The sequence below is a fragment of the Stegodyphus dumicola genome, chromosome 2 (assembly GCF_044657685.1).
Source record: "Stegodyphus dumicola isolate Sdum_Otavi_A_Nest chromosome 2, ASM4465768v1".
Taxonomy (NCBI): domain Eukaryota; kingdom Metazoa; phylum Arthropoda; class Arachnida; order Araneae; family Eresidae; genus Stegodyphus; species Stegodyphus dumicola.
Window position 1 is genome coordinate 260,261,685 of NC_140769.1, and position 20,807 is coordinate 260,282,491.

General features: G+C 31.7%; 1 protein-coding gene and 1 long non-coding RNA gene across 3 annotated transcripts; one reads left to right on the forward strand and one right to left on the reverse strand.

The window, feature by feature from the left end:
• Positions 1-17: 17 nt before the first annotated feature.
• On the reverse strand, positions 18-18,933 carry LOC118186890 (alpha-tocopherol transfer protein-like). Of its 2 annotated transcripts, XM_035357054.2 has the most exons (5): positions 18,736-18,913; positions 12,725-12,967; positions 7,843-8,039; positions 1,746-1,856; positions 18-413 (listed from the first exon to the last, which is right to left on the reverse strand). In XM_035357054.2, exons 1-5 carry the CDS (start codon positions 18,890-18,892, stop codon positions 216-218), a joined length of 906 nt encoding a protein of 301 aa, XP_035212945.1. In that variant the 5' UTR covers positions 18,893-18,913; the 3' UTR covers positions 18-215. The 2 variants fall into 2 exon arrangements, with proteins under 2 accessions (XP_035212945.1, XP_035212947.1); XM_035357056.2 differs by lacking the exon at positions 1,746-1,856 and having other exon boundaries at positions 18,736-18,933.
• LOC146998962 (uncharacterized) lies at positions 12,196-13,146 on the forward strand. The gene is made up of 2 exons (XR_015039369.1): positions 12,196-12,496; positions 12,609-13,146. It is a non-coding gene; the product is annotated as an uncharacterized LOC146998962 (long non-coding RNA).
• Positions 18,934-20,807: the final 1,874 nt, after the last annotated feature.

Below are 20,807 nucleotides of genomic sequence, written 5' to 3' on the forward strand. Positions count from 1 at the left end.
ATAAAATAGAAGAGAGATCCAAATAGCTGAAGTTCTTTATTACCTAAATCGAAAAGGAAAAGAAAATTTTACTGCTACTATCTTTCCCAGAAGGTTGTCGTGCAAGGACCATTTTTACTATTTTAAAGCGGAATATTTTCGTAAGTTCGACAAAATGCGATAATTTGATAATCAAATTTGTCTCTGGTTGTTCATTCTCGTTGAAGTTTAAGAAATTACAATGACTTCGATGTGGTATTTTGTTCCTCGTAGCCGTATCGGTTAAGCTTTTCCATATAAGATTCTCCTGATAAAATGTGAATGCGATATTCTGTCGTATCCATTGGTCCCAGTTTGCCGCCGAGTTCTTCTGGAAGATTCTCTGGTGGTATGTATTTATGGAAGTTCTTCAGGTTCTTTCCGTGAACATGAAACTGAAAAGAAAAAGGAAACAAAAATACTTATTCTTTTGAGAAGCGGACAAATAAAATTAAAAAAAAAAACTTTTCATTTCATGCCAAATATTCTGACACGAATTTAATACAATAATTTATGAGCAACAGATTTTGTTCTATATGGCTATCGCCCATACTTAAGGTAGTATCACACATTCAAAACATTTCGAAAGAACAACTCTTTTGAACAATTTACTGATTTATCACATGACATGAAACAGCCAATCACCGCGGATAGTTTTGGGGTTACCATATAATGGGAAAATTAGTTTCCCAACTTAAATTATGATTGATGACGGTGGATGCGATACTGATAGCTGACTGGTTTAAAAACCAAGAACTTACAATTTTTTTCCAACGAAAGGGGAAAAAAAAAATTCCCTTTTCTTACTTAAAGGAAGCATTGTAATCGCGAAAAATTTCGGCTCTCATATTTCAACGAAAATATCCATTTTGACCTCTCTCGACTCCATATGAACGATGTTTTGAGAGGACATTTGTACGTAAGGACAGAATAAAGGACTTTTTTTTTCAAAACGGACTAGAAATTGGATTTAAAATGGATTGAGAAGAGTTTTTTTTCATGACGCCTGTACGTATGTACATATGTACATACATACGTACATACATGTACATATTAATCATGCGATCCTGCGTAAAGACAAATTAAACGACTTTTTTTTTTTTTTTTTTTTTTTTCAAAACGGACTAGAAATTGGATTTAAATGGATTCAGAAAAGATTTTTTTCATGACGCCTGTTCGTATGTACATATGTACATATATACGTACATACATGTACATATTAATCATGCGATCCTACGTAACGCTTAATGCAGATACCTTTTGACCAATCACCAAATTGTAAACCAAACTTTTCTAACTCGAACTGAAATTTTTGACTCCCTCCCTTCTTCCTTTGAATTGCTGCGACGCTTTCGCTTACGCGTTCCTCCTGGAAAGACGTTCCTGCAAACATCTATGCGCTAGTATGCTTTGTATAAAGATTATTGTAATTGCTTATAAAAGTGATTGAATTCTGTTGTTCTTATTTTCCGGATAAGGTTTTAATGTTTTTATGCCTTTAGTTAATCTGCATGCAATAGTTGTAAAATTATCAACCGTTTAAAATTTTAAGTGTATAAGCCTAACGAGGCCGCCATTTGCTTGCATTTGAAACTTTTAATAAAATAGTAAATTAAGTCAGTTTGTACAACAACTTCAGTGTCTTTTTGTCTAGTGAGATCAAAAATTAATTTTTAAGTGAAGAGTATATCAATATTTAATATTGGAAAGAAATTAAGTGTACTCACTCGCTCTCTCATTTTATTTGAAAGTAATGGTTTTAAGATCCTGAAGAGAATACTGAAGTATGAAGGGTCGTTTACTACATGAAAACCATTTATCCGGAAGGGCCAACAGTTCTGCAAAAAATAACAAAATTTGTTAATAAATTAAAAGCAGATAAAAGTTAACGTTTTCCATGCAAATTCATTGAAAAATTTTATTTGAAATATCCCTTTCTAAGTTTTTACGCACAAATTAAATTTACAGGAAAAAATGTTAAACGAAATCTAACGTCGCATCAATATACATATTAGTTAATAATTTATGTTACATGTTATCTACTTATTCCTTTAATTATTACTGTTCAATGCTTTAATTAATTATCCTCGAGGAGTCCTAGTTGTAGTATTAAACTATGAATAATTAAAATTCATTCTCATTTTAACATAATTCAAAAATATTAAATTAAGGGTGAGTCAGGTTTTTATTGCTGTAAAATTAATTTGCTTTAATTAATAAATTTTCTCTTTTGCAGCTATTTCTCACGTTCCGGGATAGTTTAATATTTTTTTTATTATTAAAAAATTTTGGTTGGGTCGAAATACTTAATGCATTTTTGGGTTAGCATTTTGCGTCAAAACACTTAATGCATTGTATTACTTTTCAGATGAGCCAGTTTTCCTCAGAAAGTCCTCCACGAAGGCATCCCTCCCCTTAGGCAGATAGCCCTAGTGTGCTTTGCCATAATTAAATACACCACCCTCACTACTACACCATTTCTTTTCAGATTGTTGCCACCAAACATTATCGCCCTGTATTACATTTTAAAAAATTAAATAATTAAGATTCTGAATGAATGCATGTATGTTTCTCGCATTGTGAAAAAAACAACGCTACCTAGAGTCATCAGTTTTCAATAACGTGGTTCTCCACCCCGAACATGGGTACATGGAAACCCCAATTTTGAATTTCGAATTTGTTTTATTACCTATTTCATATTTTGTAAAACTCTAACGAATTTTTTATTAACAAACGATTTCAAAGCGAGCAGTGACGGGATTTTACGGAATGAAACATTTTTATCTCCAGCGCGAGGCTGTCTATCGGAAATTCTAAAAAGATATGCTGTTTTTAAACATTTTGTGATTTTCTAGTTGAATCGAGTTTTATGTAGCATAAGTGCCAAGAATCTCATTTTTAATGAACAAAATAAACACACAAAACATTATTAAAAGACGAAAAAGATTTTGTAAAGTCATCTTAGTAAAAAAACTGAAGCTCATATGATGCACTGAGAAAAGACTGGGGGGGGGAGAAAAAAAACCAGAAAATAAATGCCAACACTTTAATGTTGCATCGGGAGTCCTAAACGTGTACTGATTTGAAATTTTTTGTAATTTTGATGTTGAACTGCATATGTCGTAAGTGCGAAGAATATGATGCCTAGTAATAAAGCCAAAATGACAAAAAGAAATGGATTAGCGGGAGTGAGTTTAACGGCAGACTGGTAGACTGCGAGTTAAACGAAGGTAAAAAAAAAGAAACCTTAAAAAACCTCTTTGCATGACCATTAAAGTCTGAATCTTTCAGATGTTTAGTGCATTCAAATCAAGTCAATATGAATTTTCATAAACCTCACGTATTTTAAGATGTCTTTCTACTCTTCTAGGCAGTATTTAAATCTTAAAATTTTAACAAATACAGTACAAAGTCTGTAATCCGGAAGTCCATTATCCGGAATGATCTATAATCCGGACCTCAAAGCCACAAACATCACGCAAGAGCGTAGAGAATGCGCATACATTACGCATGCGCGTAAAGAATGCGCATACATTACGCAAGCGCGCGTTGAAAGAAATGTTTAATAATGTAAACAAATAAATATTAAGCTTTTTTTTTGTAAAATTTGATACCCTTTAGATCATAATTGCTCTTTATTTCATAAATTACTGTTTCATATTTTTAATTGTATAAATTCTGCATGCCATCTTACCAGATTTAAATTGATGATCTATAGTCCGGAAAAAACCCTAATCCGGAATCGCCGAAGTCCCGAAGTCCGGATTACGGACTTTGTACTGTACTATTAAAATTAAAAGTTTGAGTACAAAACAATTGAAAAATATGATTGTAAATTAAATGCTTTAATATTTTGAAATATAGACATAATAAGTCTAACATACAAAGCAGTAAAGTATTAAATAATTTTTTAACTAGCAGTGAGTTCTGAAAGCTCTTTACTCGCCTTAGCTATAAATTAAAAGTAGAAATCGTTAATTATTGACAATTTGTCTTAATAGTAGGATTTTAGCAGTTTCATATTAATCGCATAGTAATGGTGTATTGAAAGGTTTCTTGAGATTATAAGAAAGCCACATTAAGAAGAAAGCGTTCAGTATTGTAAGAAAGCGTTCATTACATGTTTAGTATGAAACCAGAAAAAAAAAAAAAAAAGAGTTATTTAAAGGTAAGAAGTAACCGTTTTTTTGTCGCTAGTCGCTAAATTATGCAAATCGCAAATATTTGACTTTCAATGTAAGAACTCAATGGGTATGAAAAAAATGTTTAATACATTTCATAACATAAAAGCTTAATTTTAGAATTTTTTTTTTTTTTCATATTTTATTAGCCCAAACGCTATTTCACATGGTTGCTATTTCGTTCGTCGCTATTTAATTTATACGCTATTTCACATGGTCTATTGTAAATGCATCGTTTTAATTTTCAATGATGCCATTCGGAAAAATGTAAAATATTATTCTTTCTTACACGTATTTAATTTGTCTATTACTGATAAACAAGCTAAATTATTTAAAAACAGTAGATGCAGTTCTTAAAAACATTATTTATTTTTATTTCTTAATCTGATTGATTTAAATAAAAGGGCATTTAATTCCTGATGTATCTAATTAAAAACATTAAATGTTTTTACATTTTTTAACTTTTTAATATGATTGATTGAAATAAAAACGCATTTAACTCATGACATATCTAAATAAGCACATTAAATATGCTTATATTTATTTTACTTTTTAATATGATTGATTTAAATAAGAATGCATTTAATTCATGATATATCTAAGTAAACACATTAAATATGCTTATATTTTTTTATGACTGGTTTAAATAAAAATTCATTTAATTCACGGCATATGTAAGAAAACAATGTAGGCTATTTTCTCCCTCCTTTCCGCATGCCTTCGTGGTGTAATGGTTCGAGCATTCTGCACGTATTCGAGAGGTTCAAGTTCGAGTCCCGGCAAGGGCATTGCTCATTTTTAGTGCTTCCCACTTTAAAACTCCTAATGACTGTGCAGTGGCGCCCGAATTAAAAGGTACTGGATGATGATTCTTCATCCCAAGTAGCATATGACGTAGCAAAGCCGGGTTAGAGAAGACTTTAAGGTACGCCTTGTATTATGGCGAAGTTGTTGTTTCATTTATCGCCAAGTTGTTGTTTCATTTATGGTAGCCTGAGTAGTTGAATGTTATGGAAACCCTATTGGGACGTAATCGGGTGCATGATTCTGGGAAATTTTGAATTATGGGATGTTTTATAAGCGCTTTTGTGGTGTGTGCTTTTTTTTTTTTTTTTTTTTGTTTTTGTTTGTTTAAATGGTAGAATGGCTGAATGTAGTAAGATTAATTTGAAGTTTCTGTACGATTTGGAACGAAAGGAGAAAACAGTGTTAATTGACTGATGTGGTAAATGAAGTTGGTGCTACTTTGGTAGACGGTTGCAAGGATTTTGGCGATTTTTTGGCAATTTTTCTTTTGGTGAGTAATACAACTTATGGTAAACCCATTGCTGGATAAGTTATTTATGGTAACCGATACTTTGTTGCCATTTTATTAAAAAAATATTGCGTTTTATTATGCATAACTTCCGTGTTTTAAATATTATTTATGGCTTCTAAATATTAAAAATCAATTTAATTTTACATTTTTATTTGAAATAAAAATTTTATTGTTTATCATATTTTATGAAATTTTATGTTGTGGATGATGTAATCAATGACGTCACCTTACTTAAAAAGTAATTGGTTTTATTAATATCTATAAATTTAATCTAATGTTTTAAACATTATTTATGGCTGTTAAATATTAAAATACAATTTAATTTTGCATTTGTTTTAAAAATGATTTTATTATGAATGATTATTTAAATAATTTTAATTCTACGCGTGATGTAATCAGCTCCCTGATTGGTTACTGAATATTTGTGCATTACCGCGCCATTTAAAAATTTTACTTTTCATCTCTTCGAATTCGTCAGATTTCAAATATCTCTGTTTCGAAGATGAATGTTGTTATTGGTAATTACCAAGAATTATTGGTATTGGAATAAAAAAATTGCCCTTTGAGACCTTATTTTGGCCAACCTGTCTTTCCTAATCAAAGATTTATTTATAAATTGTTAATATCGTGAGAGGAAACTTATTTAAAATTTTTGGAGGAAACCTCGCTAACTGCTTCTTCAATGAAGTGCGAGATATGTGGATAACAGATGAAGATGATTAAAAGAGCCGATTCAATTATGATTTCGATTTTTTTGTGCTACTTATCAATAAACAAGAGGTTAAATTACTCAAAAAAATGTAAGTACATATTTTTCTTTTATTTTATAATTGTATACTTCAATTTTTGTTAAAAAAAATTAATACAATATTTTCAAAAATTGCTGAGATAATTATTGTCACATAAGTTTTAATGTTAATTATATTTTATATAACGTATTTTAAAGTATTTGAATTTAATAATATTCTAATTCTTTTAAATTTTGGTAGGATGGTTTTTAATTCGATATTCAGTTTCAGTAATATTTTAATCTAATTAAACGTTGGCACAATGTTTTTATAGCGGTGTATTTATTCTCTTTTTTTCTATATGAAAGTAATAATAGCCTTACTTTAGTATTTTATACTCATAGTAAATGTATTTATTTACACTTGCCTGCCATCTTAAAAAACGACATTTTCAACAAAAAATTAATCCATTACTTTTAACGATATTTATTTTTTTTTTAAGTTTCGAATACTTTACTATACTTTACTATTACATCTTGAAAAACAGCGTTTTTCAAGATGGCTGACGATTGTAAAAATCGCGCCAACAATTGCGCCAACGTAAATCGCCAAAAATCCGTGCAACCGTCTACCAAAGTAGCACCATGAAGTTTTACTTAATAGCCATTATAAGGGTCCTGTATGTAGGAAGGATATGCGTTTAATCGAACGTAAAAACCGTTTAGATGGATTTGAATGGGTTTGAAGGAAGAAAGGTTCAGATATGGCGACGCCGATATACGGATTTGAGTTCAAATAATTTTAGGAAGTTTTTGGATGCTGTTAAGGAATTTTGTGTGCCACAGACTCAAGACGAACAACTTCTAAATAGGGTAAGTGGATATTTGCCTTTTGTAGTGCTTAAATGTATAACACGTTTTTCCTTTTTTATGTTATTTTATTGTTTGGTTTAAAATGTAGTTTATTGAGATTATCTATTTTTTGTTTGCCTGTATTGTATATAGAATTGGGTGCTCCTTTGACTTTTTAAGTGAAAATATATCGATGTGTACATGGACAAAATGAAGGGAGTGCGTAATGCAAGTTTGTGCTATTCTTGGATTTTTTTAAGGGAAAATAGGTCAATGTGTACATGGATACCGAGTTTGTACAATTCTTTGTATTGTTATTTGGGCTTTGTGTAGAGGTGATGTTTGGCGCAAAATCGCCATTATGCAAATCAAAATAATAAGTCAAAGAATTGCACAAATCGGTATCCATGTACCGCCAAAAATCGCCAAGGGGTACCTAAAATATACTTTTACCGCAAAGCCGTTACTACGACCACTTTGCAACTTTTCGGACCAGTTTGCAACGTCTTTGCTACGTCATGTGCTGCTTGGGATCATCAGGATTTTGACGACTGGGGCTCCTAATACCCAGTCGCTCTTTAAAAGGGGCAGTATAGAGGGTATTTTCTCCCTTCTTTCTGCATGTGTTCGTGATATAACGGTAGCACCCTCGGAGTGTATTCGGGAGTCCAGGTTCGAATCCCGGTGAAGCCATTGCTTATTTTTCGTATAATAAATTTGAGACCAAGAATAATTTTAATATTTACCTGCAATCCTGTGAATGCAAAAGACAGGAGCTGGAATGAAGCAAAATGAAGCAACTTCCTCATAGAGCTACCTTGGAAATCGAAAATAACTGTTGAACCACACAGCTGTATCGTTTCGTCGCAGATCGCCACTTCAGAGCACACCATAATGGCAGCCATCAGTTCTTTCATAGGAACCAGATCAGCATCAAAAGAACCTGATAAATGGAATAGTTCAATCTCTAAGAACATCAGCCATCTACAAAAAAGTCTTGCACATAGCCTTGTTCATAGTTTGGCTTTTTATTTTCTAAACGAGATACTTTCTCACCATAAAAGTCTACCCTTTTCTCGTTTTAATAAGCATTTTTATTATCATTAATTAAATAAATAGTCATAAGAAAAAGTAATAAAAGTCTGAAAGCTTTCAGATTTTAGATTACACCCACAATTGTGTTTTTTTTTACGGGGGATTCAAAACGGGATTTGAAAGTGATACAGATATTCAAAATCATTGGACGCAAAATACCGTTAGACATTGTAACGTCTTTGCGTTGATACTTTGTTACGTGTTAAGTTTATGACTATGTATCCTCCGATTGCCAATAGATGGCGGTAGTGTTTGTAAAAAGAACATGGACCTTGTAAGAAATAGACTAACCGAAACGGGTTTTCTCCCTTGTCTGAGGCGTTGCCGGCTGTCACCTTGATCACATCCGGAGGAGTAGGGACGACTTGCAGAAATTTAACATTGGTTGCCTATTGCAGCGTGTATAATTGTCAAGAAAAAGCTGGTTGTAGCGCCTCATTTCACAAATTAGAATTTCTGCATATTTTTATTTTTGAAAGTGAGATTGATTTTTAAAAATTTAGCATATTTATTAAGCATAATTAACATTCCAAATAATTATAAAGCTATTGCATGCTTTCAGGACTGGATATTTTTTTAGCTTTTCCTATGCTATAAGGAAATTTGTAACTACTTCTTTTAGAAAATAATATTTTAAATCTGAACTCATAAAAAATTTCAAACAAGCAATTTTCTCTTGCAATTTTTATGCTTTTTATTGGTGTAAATAAGTAAAAAATACTAAAATATTTAAAAACGAATTTTTGAAAGTTTTGTTTAAAATTCTAAATTGTGCTGCTTTTTTAAAATTATGGATGAGTATTATAGCGCAATTTCTATAAAGGAATTTTATTTCAATTATATTTCATAATACATCAAAGTGATAAACACTTTTGACTCCTTAAAAATTTTATACATTTAATTCTAATATTAAAATTGTATATAACCGTAATAATTAATTTTGCTTGTATTTTATAGTGATTATTTTTTTAATTTATTTTAGTTCTGCATAAGATTTTTTTTTATTCGCTGTAAATTTAATTTACGAGTATTAGCCCAAAGGGGCGGTAGCCTAGAAAGGCTATTAGTTTCGAAGCAGCATTTTACTATAAATGTCCGTGTCTCCTTGCAAATTGTTGTTACCAAATATTATCGACCTGTATTATATGTAAAAAAAAATAAATAATGAAGAATCTGCATGAATACATGTATGTTTCTCGCACTGTGACAAAAACGACAGTATCTAGAGCCATCAAATTTTGAATAATGTAATCCTCCACCCGAACATGGGCATCTGGACGGCCGAATTTAAAATTTGTTTTAATCTATTTCATATTTTGTAAAACTTTAACGAATTTTTGATTAACAAACTCAACGAGTTCAGAGCGAGCACTGTGCGAGAAATAACAGTTTCATCTCCAGTGCGGAAATTCTAAAGACATGCTGTTTTCAAATGTAATGTGGTTTACGGGCGAAGAACATGATATTCAATAAATATAGGTAACACACAAAACTTTAAAAAAAGAGTGATGCTAGATTTTAATTGATCTTTTTTTTTTTCCTTCATTACGTTCAGAAAATTTTATGCTCCGAATTTTATGAATTATTAAAATAACAAATCCACTTTAATGTTAATAATTTAATGATCATATAATCAAATAAATATGATCGTTTTGTAATGTTATTATAGTTTGGAAATCCACTGCCTGAAAATGTTCATTAAATTAAAATAAATTATCAGATCATGTTTAATTTTACCTTATATATTTCAAAGCATCGCGTACTATCAATCTTATTTAATTTTACTTTATTTTTTATGAAAAATTAAGTTCGTAAATTTTGTGCCTAGAGTTTTTACCGTTTTACCAAAGTAAAGATGTTTGTACAAGAATAACGCGTGAATAAAATGCGCGAAATGCTGTAAAAAGTGCTTTAATGAGCTATATTAAATCCTATTTGGAAAAAACTGTGACTTTCATAATCTCATCACTATACAACGTATCACATTTAATAATTAAAAAGAGTTATGTGATACATACGCCATAGGTTTCAGTGTTAAAGTAAACCAGATCGTCCCTACTCTTTCTTGCCGACATGTCGGTGACGCGCGCCCCGCCCACTGGGTTAGTCTATGTCTTATAAGGTCCATGAAAAAGAAACCGTGATGTCATAATTATGTATATGTATCTAACGCTATCTGTTTATTACTTTACATTCGATCCAGTCTGATTATTAGAGACTTTATATTTTGTTTACTACGCTACCGATATTATAGCAGTGAGAAATGTAAAGAAACCTCGCGCAACAAATATCCGTGCTTGTTAATGTTAACGGAACGCTTTGAAATCGTTGAGTTTGTTAATCAAAAATTCGTTAAAGTTTCACAAAACATGATTTATATAATAAAACAAACTCTAAATTCTAAATGTGGGCTTCCAGATGCCCATATTATAGTGGAGGACTGTTATTCAAAACTGGATGTCTCTATAGCCACTATAGCGCTATAGCTATAGCTACCGTTCTTTTTTTCACAGTGCGAGAAACCTACATACATTCATTCATGCAGATTCTTCATTATTTAATTACTTTAAATGTAATACAGGGCTCTAATATTTTGTAGCAACAAGTTGAAAAGTTATTCAATGCAAATGCCAAAACAAGTGAATCAATGCAAATGCCAAAACGAAATTAATAGCCCTTTTGGGATAAAGCCCATTTTGGGACCAAAACAAGTCACTAAGTGTTATGCTCCATTTCTTCAAAGTAATTTGTTTATCCAAGTATAATTTTAGAAAACGATCAGTGAACATAAGATTAGAACGATTATTAAATTTTAAACTCAATTTAGAAATAGCTTAGAAATAGCTCATTTTTGTCGACAGCTTAATTTATGATTTCAGTGTAAGAACTTCCAGCAAATTTGAACCTTTAAAGTTTTTTTTTTATTTTTATTTTTTTTATAATTTAAAGTAATTTACTAAGTAATTTACTTTAATGCGATAAATAAAAATTTTATTCAAAGTAATTTACTTTAATGCGATAAATAAAAACTTTGTTCAATGAATTTAGAAAAACGAAACTCTTTCTTTTTTAAAACGGAGATAAAACTTGCGCTTTTAATTCGGAAATTCAGTAAATAAGGCAATAAATATTTGGAAGTCTGTGCTATTGAATAATGAAGAATATGTTTGTGCACACGTTTTACACCCAAACATGTGAATCTAAAGGGTCTTCGAATTCGTTTTTAATGTATGCGTATTTAATGAATTTTTGATTTATAAACTGAGCAATTTTAAAGCTAGCAGTCTCAGCACTTTCCGGAATAAAACATTTTAATCTGCAACACGCAAGACTATCGTAGAAATTGCTCTTGGATCAGAAATAACGTGAATCAGCTGAAAGTAAGTAATTTTGATGGTCAAACGATTTCTTATAAATACCAAAGACAGAAGATATGAATGAAATTCTGAATTAATTCTAAAAAATGCTATTGTAAAAATATAAGGGTAGGTGCTTCTCAATGTTACGAAAATTCTTTATTTATTTCACTTTCTGTTTGAGTTTACCGCAGCCAAAAAGCTTGAAGCAGACTCAGCAAATATTTCTCCTTTCAATATTCAGCAAAAATTCAAACTATTTTAGTACTAGGCAGTAGTTATGCAAATTTAAAGAGTAACAAATATTCAGATGTAATATTAAGAACTAACTGTAAGTGATGAACAACGTTACAGTTTGAAACTGCTTGAAAGAAACTGTCCAGCTCTTTGAAGAACATCCAGGTAATGATGAATCTTAACAAAGATGTTTAAACTTTAACTGTAATTACATTAACAGCACTGTAGATATTCAGTTTTAAAAATGTTTGTGCCTTATTTTATCTTTTTCTATAGATGGCGCTGCCCTCGCGAAAGATGTTTAATTCGTAATGCATTTTTTAATTTTGCCGTTTGTTTGTGGCAACAGATTAAATAAAACCAAACGACTAGTATTCGATGCTAAGAAAGAATGAACTCATTGTAAACAATTCTAACAGCTGATTTCTAGTAGTTTGAATGTGAAGTCAAAATCTTATTCAATTCTTTGAGTCTTTTTACTGTGTCAAATTCAAGTATTTCCAGGTAACTATAAATCGATGAAAATTCAAGGTAAGCTATTTAATAATTATTAATTATTGAACTTACCAACAAACAGTAGATATTAATGAAACTTACAGACAATTTGAAAATGGCACTTTACTGCTCTATTTCTAAAGACTGATTAAAGTGTGAGATTAATGGACTCTGGCTATAGTTGGTGCATATATTTAAAACTGGAAATCTCACCTTAGTACGTATTTTTGTTTCCAAATTTATAAGTTATTTAAGAGTAGGTTCTCTACATACAAACTCACGTTAAATGCATTTTTTTTTTTTTTTTTTTTGTTTTTTTTTTTGCATAGTAATACGTATTGGGAGACGACTGAACTTGATTGCTGTTTGTCATTACGTAAAGATTTGAAATAAATTATAAAGAAGAAATATAAAAGCAAGAAAATGGCAAAGACAGAATGCTCACCTAAAGCTAATATGAAGATGCTGCCTCCATGAGGATCCCTGTAAGGTGACACAAGTATATGGTTCTTTTCGAGAATGTGTTTCACTTCGGAGGGCTTGAAATTCGTGTATTGTCCTGCGAATTTTGCTTTGAATGTGTAGTAGTTTCGGATGGTCTTGAAAGCTTTCTGTACATCGTATTTAGCGAAACGGAGAAACCTCACCAAGAAACTGTCATCCATCCAACAGACGAAGTCAGCATTTTCTGAAAAATATATTCAAGAAATTCAATACAGATTTAAACAAACGTCATGGAAGTGATCAAACTAAATCACAAGGAAAGACAGAAGGAATTTTTATTGCATTTTGCACTGTAAATCTTTTGAAATAGTCTTGATATGTAATAAGACAGTGGTAAATAAAGGAATATAAAGTTCTCTTTTTCTAGCAGCGCAGTGCTGGGCCCACCCGCGGGCGAGTGGTAAAGTTGCTTAACACTGATAGTTCGATCTGAGGTTCGAATCCCGCGAACGGGCTGGCCACATGGGTGTTTTCGTGGTTTTCCCCATGTGTAACGTGTATACGAGCCAGTTTCCCTTAGAAAGTCCTCCACGAAGGCATCCCTCCTCTTAGGCAGATAGCCCTAGTGTGCTTTGCCATAATTAAATACACCAATACACCATCGCAGTGCTCTGACATCTCTCAAAGAATTTGAAAGGCTTTATGAAAACTTAGACACTCCACTTTTGGATTAATTTGTATGAATGTATGGTGAAGAAGTATTATGAAATTTTGTCAGATAGATTTTGTGTGTGTGTGTGTGGAATAATATAACAAAAGAAAATCTACAAAACACCACATTTCTTACTATGTTGCACATTTAATGCCTCCTTTCTCGTAAAACAACTGCGATAGCAAAAATTAGAAGAAATTCGAAATTGTAATTTTGATACCTTTAACTAATAAATGCAAAAGCAAACTTTAAACTGTTAGTTCTTAGAATTAATATTATTGATTATGTTTGTGCTTAGTGCCTTATTTGAAATCAAAATGTTTTCGAGTTCTTTTGACGTGTTAATACATATATTAGATTGTAAGGAGCGTAATTGGAAACACGTCCGGCGAGCAAAAGTCTTAAATGCACATCGGTTCAATAACCAAGAAGGGACTTCGAGTGCGAAGAAATGCGCTTCTGCTTTTTTAACGTTGAATCCTTGAAAGTTTTTGTTTACATTTCATTTCCCATTTGCTTCACAGTTTCCAGCAGATACTTGCATTCTTTTCAGCCAGATAGTGAAATCGTGACAATTACTTGTATTTGATCTAATTTCGCTCTGAAAATTTTTTCAAGAAATCCACGATGTTTTAATTATATTGCGAGGCAATTGTGCAGCAAAATGGTTTAAACCATCTTGCTTTAAGCGCAGCAACAGTTCCCTGACACAATAGAAATTACTACTGAAAGTCAATTGGTCAATTGTAGAAGCCTTTCGCTCGGTTGCGGTACCAAGGACATTGGTAAATGCATTACTAGAGTAGCTGGCCCCCAAGCATGCCAGACGTAACTAATGGCTTCCAGCGGCAACCGAGAGGTCCGGAATTCGAATCCAGGAAGAGTATAGCTATTTTTACGTATATTTCCCGGCTTAGAAAAGGCCTGTAGGCTCTACAGGTTTAAATAATAATTAAAAAATTTTAAGAAAAATCTCTTAAGTTCTGTTAAACACTTTTAGCATGAACGAGTTTAAAGGCGAGTTTACATTTCTCCGAGGGACTTTCGGCGAGCCTCTCGTAACGGTGTCTCGAACCGAATGAATGGACCTGTAATCTGATAGATTGTTTACACCAATCAGAGCCGGAGTGACAACTCACCTCCATTTGTTTGCAAAATGGACACCGATGTGGTATTTGAAGCGCTTGAAGTTTGCGAAACGGTTTTCAGCGAATTAATTTCTGTTCTGGGAAGAAAAAAAAGAAGAAGAAAAAGGAAATTAATATGTGACTGGGTAGCTCGCCGTGATGAATTGGGAGCATTAAATCAACTTTTAAATAAACTTCGGGCAAGGATATCCAAAGTTACCAAAACTTCATCAGAATGGGTGGAGGATAGTTTGAAACTTTATTGGAAATGGTCACGCCACTTATTTTAAAAAAAAAAAAAAAAAAAAAAAAAAATCTTTTGAGATTCTCTGCCAACAAAATTAAAATACTGCTAGCGCTTCGGTTTCTGGGGACGGAGGACTCCTTGTTCTCTGCAATATTTATTTCGAGTGCCAAAATGCATAATCAGCTTATTTATTCCAGAAGCGTTTGAGGCCACGTTCTATGTATGAGGTTGAGCAAAAATTATTAAGCTTTTGCTTGAACTCTCTAACACCCTCAAATTTTAACATGTTAATAATATCCTCATACGCCTTCTGTCGGCGATTTTTATTTTAATACTTCCGACTGATCGTTTGTAAATAAAATCTAGCTTGTTGTCCTTATATAAAGGAAAGACCATAAACAAAATTTCAAATTATATTTTATTAGGTGTAATTAGTTAGCCATGAGTAAAAACTAGTTTTTCGAAATTTATATCAACAAAATCAAACGTTTGCCCTTTCATTTATCTTTTTCAATTTTAAAGGTGTATTTTATTGGGTAGTTGAATAATATATATAATTTAATTGTTTCTTGATTTAAGAAAATTCAGAAATAAATGTGTTTAATATAAATATTTTGAATCCGATACCCTAATTTAATTTTCTTCTATGTTTTTCTATAATATCAAAAACCTAAATTCATTCTGATCGATAGTTATATTCACGTTATATTTAGGTATTAGTAAGCAATGGTCGTAACATTCAGGTAGTGAAGTATACATATAATACTTGACAAGATGCATATGCATTAAAAATGCCATGGTTAGATTATTGCTCCATCTCAGTATTTTCGACATGACGGAAAAATTTGACACGACGTCTTTTGCAAACACTGCTCGAGTTACTGCCCGGATAGATTTTCAACTCGTTCGAAGTAGAAACGGAATGGCTGACTCATCACCCCTACTTTTGTATTCGGACGAAGTTAACGTTTACATTGTCAAAGAAGTCGTAGCGAGAGGTTCTCTGCGGGTCGCTCGGAGAAGTGTAAACTGGCCTTTAGTATAATAGTCATATTAATATTTTATCGGAAGCACCTTTGCACCAATCTGAGTTTGAATTGAGACTTATAATTAAAAATTAAGCAATATAAGAAATTATAAGAAATATATAATAATTATAAGAATTATAAGAAATTAAGCAAACAAAAACAAACAAAAAAAAAAAAAAAAAAAAAAAAGAAAAGAAACAATTTTTCGGTATTTCTCGTTCAAATAATTCAGTTCTCATTTCGAGACAAAGATAAACTACATAAAAACTCTAAAAATTACGAAGTACATCTCAAACACTTATTTCCTCCAATAAATTGTAGAATGGATTAAGCATGATTTAATTTTGCAATAATAAATGAAGGCGTTATCTTTGTTGTTGCGAAGCTTAATTTTTCTAGATAGGCAACAAATCCAGTATTCTGCTAAGTTTTAAATCTAATGCAACATGGCCGCCATGGTAATTAAAAAGTAGGCTTAACCGCACTTAAAATAACTTTTCTATTGTTGATTTTTCCACAATTATTGCATTCGAGTTAACCAAAGGCATAAAACTCTTAACCAGAACAAAATAATTCAATCATTTTTAAAGCAAAAAAATACACAATTTACAAACATATAAGGATAAAGAAACTGAGCTCACTGAGCCTAGTAACAGATATATATATATATATACACAGACGCCGTAAAAATTTTCTTCAGAATTCATTTTACATCAGTTTTATTAATTTTTCTGGGGAAAAGAGACCTTTATTCTACATTCGATAGCCGTCAAAATGGATATTTTCGTTGAAATATGAGACCCGAAATTTTCACGATTACTTCCTTTTTACTTCGTACAAGGAAGTAAAAAGGCATTACATAGAAAATTCTAGAATTTTATAATTGGCTATTTCCGTGAAAATCTTTTTCTGGAAAACAAAAATTTCACAAAATATAATGTAATACTATACTTTCTACATTTTATGGATTATTTATTATATTTCTGTTAAGGTTCTATAATGTCTTCTTATTTTTTTATTAATTTATGTATTAGTATTTAGTTTAACGTTATGCTATCTGTTAATTTGATTTTAATATTAACTGATTATCTCTGAAATGCCACACTTTATCGAGTATTCACGTCTAGCACATTATGACAGCTACATATTGATTCCTAAAATAACTAAGCAGTTTATGAAATTAACTGTGACTGATTCTGTGGAGGACCGTTTATTAAAACAAACGTTAAAGCAGCGGTTTCAGATTCAAAAGACGTGCGGGGGGGTATGCACGGAATGAAAGCGGTTGAGGGGTCCAATAGTTTTTGACTTCCTTCTACAAAATAAAGAACTGTGATCGCGAAAAATTTCGGGTATCAATATTTCACCGGAAACATCTCTTTTGACCATTCCGAAATCTATTTTGACTATAGCTTAAGAGACGTCTCTACGTGTTGACAGAAAAAGGACTCTTTCTCCAAAACCGGATTGTAAAATGGACTTTTTTGTGATGTCTGTGCACATGTACGTATGTATCTCGCATAACTATATGCATATATAATTCATTTAATTTGTCCAATGCTAAAATTTCATTCGCACGCAATTCAACACTCATTCATCAATACTGATTGGTTTGAGTTATTTAGTTATGACAAAGCACGCTAGGGTGATCTGCCTAAAGGGAGGGATGCCTTCATGGAGGACTTTCTAATAAAAACTGGCTTGTATACACGTTTTACAAGGGAAAACCACGAAAACGTCCACGCTGCCAGCCCATTCGCAGGGATTCAACCCCAAACCGAACTACGAGTGTTCAGCGACGTACCGCTTGGCCTCTGGTGGGCATTATAAATACTAATTAATTGCTTTGGCATCATATCTGCCTAGAAATTATCACCAGTTTTAAAAGATCTCCAAAGCTTGAAAATGAAACCAAAAGGACCAAAAGGACCAAAGGAAACCAAAGAAACATTAAAAAATTAATCGAGAAATGAAGAATGAAGAACTATAACACCAGCAAAAGTGAAGACAGTCATGGGAAAAAAAAAAATACCCGTTTTAATTTACAAGAAAATTTGCGAACTGTTAAAAAAAAAAAAACTGAAAGGTTTCAAATTTTAAACTACGTCCAAAGGGGCGTTTTTTTAACGCTTTGTGTGTTACCTTTAGTATTAAATATCATGTTCTTTGCACTTAAACCGTAAAATTCAGTTCAATAGCAATATCGCAAAATAATTTTAAAATGAGCATATCTTTAGAATTTTCGATACACAATTCCGCGCGCTGGAGATAAAAAGGTTTTTCTTTCCCCGTAGAGTGTTGCCATTGCTCGCTTTTAAATCGTTGAGTTTGTTAATCAAAAACTAGTTAAAGTTTTACAAAATACGAAATCTATAATGAAACAAATTCCAAATTTCAAATTTGGGCTTCCAGATGCCCATATTCGCAGTAGGATTATGTCATTCAAAATTCGGTAGCTCTAGGTACCGTTGTTTTATCCCAATGCGAGAAACATACATATATTTATGCAGATTTTTCATTATTTAATGTCTTCAAATATATATTAGGCGATAATATCTGGTGGTAACAGTTTGAAACGTGAAACGGACATTCAGAGTGATTCGATGCAAAATCCGAAAACGAAAACAATACTTCCTCAGGAACAAAGCCCCTTTGGACTAAAAATGTAGAGCCAATTTATTTTTTTAAAAATATAAATTTTGGAATTATTTGTAAATCTTTCTTATTTTCGATTATTAAATATATAAGTACTATGTAAATTAAGATCAAGATATTTTTTCCCCGAAAACTAGTACTTTTTAACACTTTCAACAATGTGTGATGGAGATTTAGATGTAGTTTTAAAATTCTATCAATCTCAATTCCTTCGAGTTAAAGTAATTAAAAAAATTCTCTTACCTTTAATTAACCTTTTTAATTGTTCGATGGATTTCGCTTTCACTTCTGGCGTCTCGCCAACTTCTTCCTGCGCTTGTCGAAGCAACTCAGGGGTCAATCCCTTGAGTACAAGCGGATGGAGTGTCATCGTCTGCGCTGAATTTTCCGAAGTGAGCATCGATGTCCCTTCATGCGCTAAGAACCATGCTTACTTTAACCTTGGCCTTAAAACCGGTCTCGTGACAAAAATAATAATAAATATAAAAATAATAGTTAAACATGCTTTAAGGTCGTTCAGACATCAACAAAGAAACGTTGACCATAAGAGAAAGAGAAGACAACAAACGTATTAAGCGCAATCACCACGAGATATTATTCATAGATATATGGAATATATTTTATTCTTTTTTCCTTTCTTTTGTGTGAAGTATGTAACCTCGTCCTCAATGCGATCTGCATTTTGGTTCTTTCTATTCTAAAATGAAATGTGGTAAGCGCGTAACAGTTAGACTTTCTTTACTTTTACCTTCTTACTTAATCGGTTATTCGATCATGAAATAGAACAACTTTTATTATTTTTAAAATGTCTCTTTTCTAAAGTAGCTAGACTATTAAATAGTGTGAAAAATCGTACAGTTATAAAATTAGTTATTACTGTCACACACTTAAGATACTCCAGTTTCTAATGATGAATGTAAATCAAAATTTGCTATTTGACATTTGATTTAAGATTTGAATCTTTACAAAATCTTCCAATTTTTATAATACTGACGATGCAAATATGGTCTTGTAGTATTAAAATATGTAGCTAATTAATTAAGTTTAATTAATATTTAACTGCTTTTTAGTGAATATTTCGAAGAGGTATTTATTGTTTTAAGCAGTAAGAATATTTCGAATCCTAGCAAAATAAAGTTATTGTCACTTAAGTAAATATTACGGGCACGTAACTGGTTCAGTTAAATAAATACCAGGTTAGGTATTGAATATTTAAATCTTTTCTGCACTATTATTATTATTATTATGTATTAACATTTAGTTATTTTTAGCTGAAAGGGCGTCAGCCCAGAAGGAGTATTCATTTCGTTTTGGCATTTTGCGTTGGTTCACTATAAATGTCGGTTTCACTTTTCAAATTGTTGCCACCAAATATTAGAGCTCCGCATGAAAAAAAAATTAAATAATGAAAACTTTGCATGAATATATGTATGTTTGTCGCACTGCGAAAAAACAACGCTACCTAGAGATTTTAAATTTTCAATAAGTTGTCCTCCACTAGAATGTGGGGATCTGGAAGCCAGAAATTGGAATTTAGAATTGGCTTGTAGTCCAAAGGGGCTTTGTCCCAGAGGGACTATTGTTTCCGTTTTGGGATTTTGCGTCTAATCACTCTGAATGTCCGTTTTAGTTTTCAAACTGTTGCCACTCAATATTATCGCACTGTATTACATTTGAAGGAATTAAATAAAGAAGAATCTGTATAGATGTATGAATGTTCCTCGCATTGCGTTAAAAGAACGGTACCTAGAGCCATCGAATTTTGAATGACGTAATCCTACTGCAAATATGGGCATTAGGAAGCCCAAATTTGAACGATTTTAAAGCATGCAATGGCAACGTTGTACAGAAAAAAAAAAAAAAAAAAACATTTTTATCTCCAGCACGTGAGACTGTGTATCCGAAATTCTAAAGATATGCTCATTTTAAAATTATTTTGAGATATTGCTCTTGAATTGAAGTTTGTGGTTTAAGTGCGAAGAACATGATATTTAATAAATAAAGGTAACACACAAAACGTTAGAAAAACGCGCCTTTGGACGTAATTTAAAATCTGAAACCTTTCAGACTTTTTTTTTAATTGTATTTTATTTATTGCTACATGCCAATGTTTTTCGTAAGTTCAATCTGTTTTTAGTTTAATAATCGAGGGCTACGTGATTTTTAGTTCCTGTATCACTTATTACAAATCATGTATTTTTAATTTTGACCATATTTTGAGTTATTAGAATTTAAATTGCCGTTAACTGACATTTGGTTTTTGTTAGCTGGCTGGTTCTAATTAATCATTGTCCCTGTTACAGCTTACAAGAAAA

Excerpts from the sequence above, each read along its gene's own strand:
- LOC118186890 (XM_035357054.2), bottom strand. The coding sequence starts at position 18,892 with ATGCTCACTTCGGAAAATTCAGCGCAGACGATGACACTCCATCCGCTT. Across the intron at positions 12,968-18,735 it reads ATTAAAAAGGTTAATTAAAG|AAAATGCTGACTTCGTCTGT; the intron begins GTAAGAGAATTT and ends TATATTTTTCAG. Across the intron at positions 414-1,745 it reads CAAATAAAATGAGAGAGCGA|TTTCATGTTCACGGAAAGAA; the intron begins GTGAGTACACTT and ends TTTTCTTTTCAG.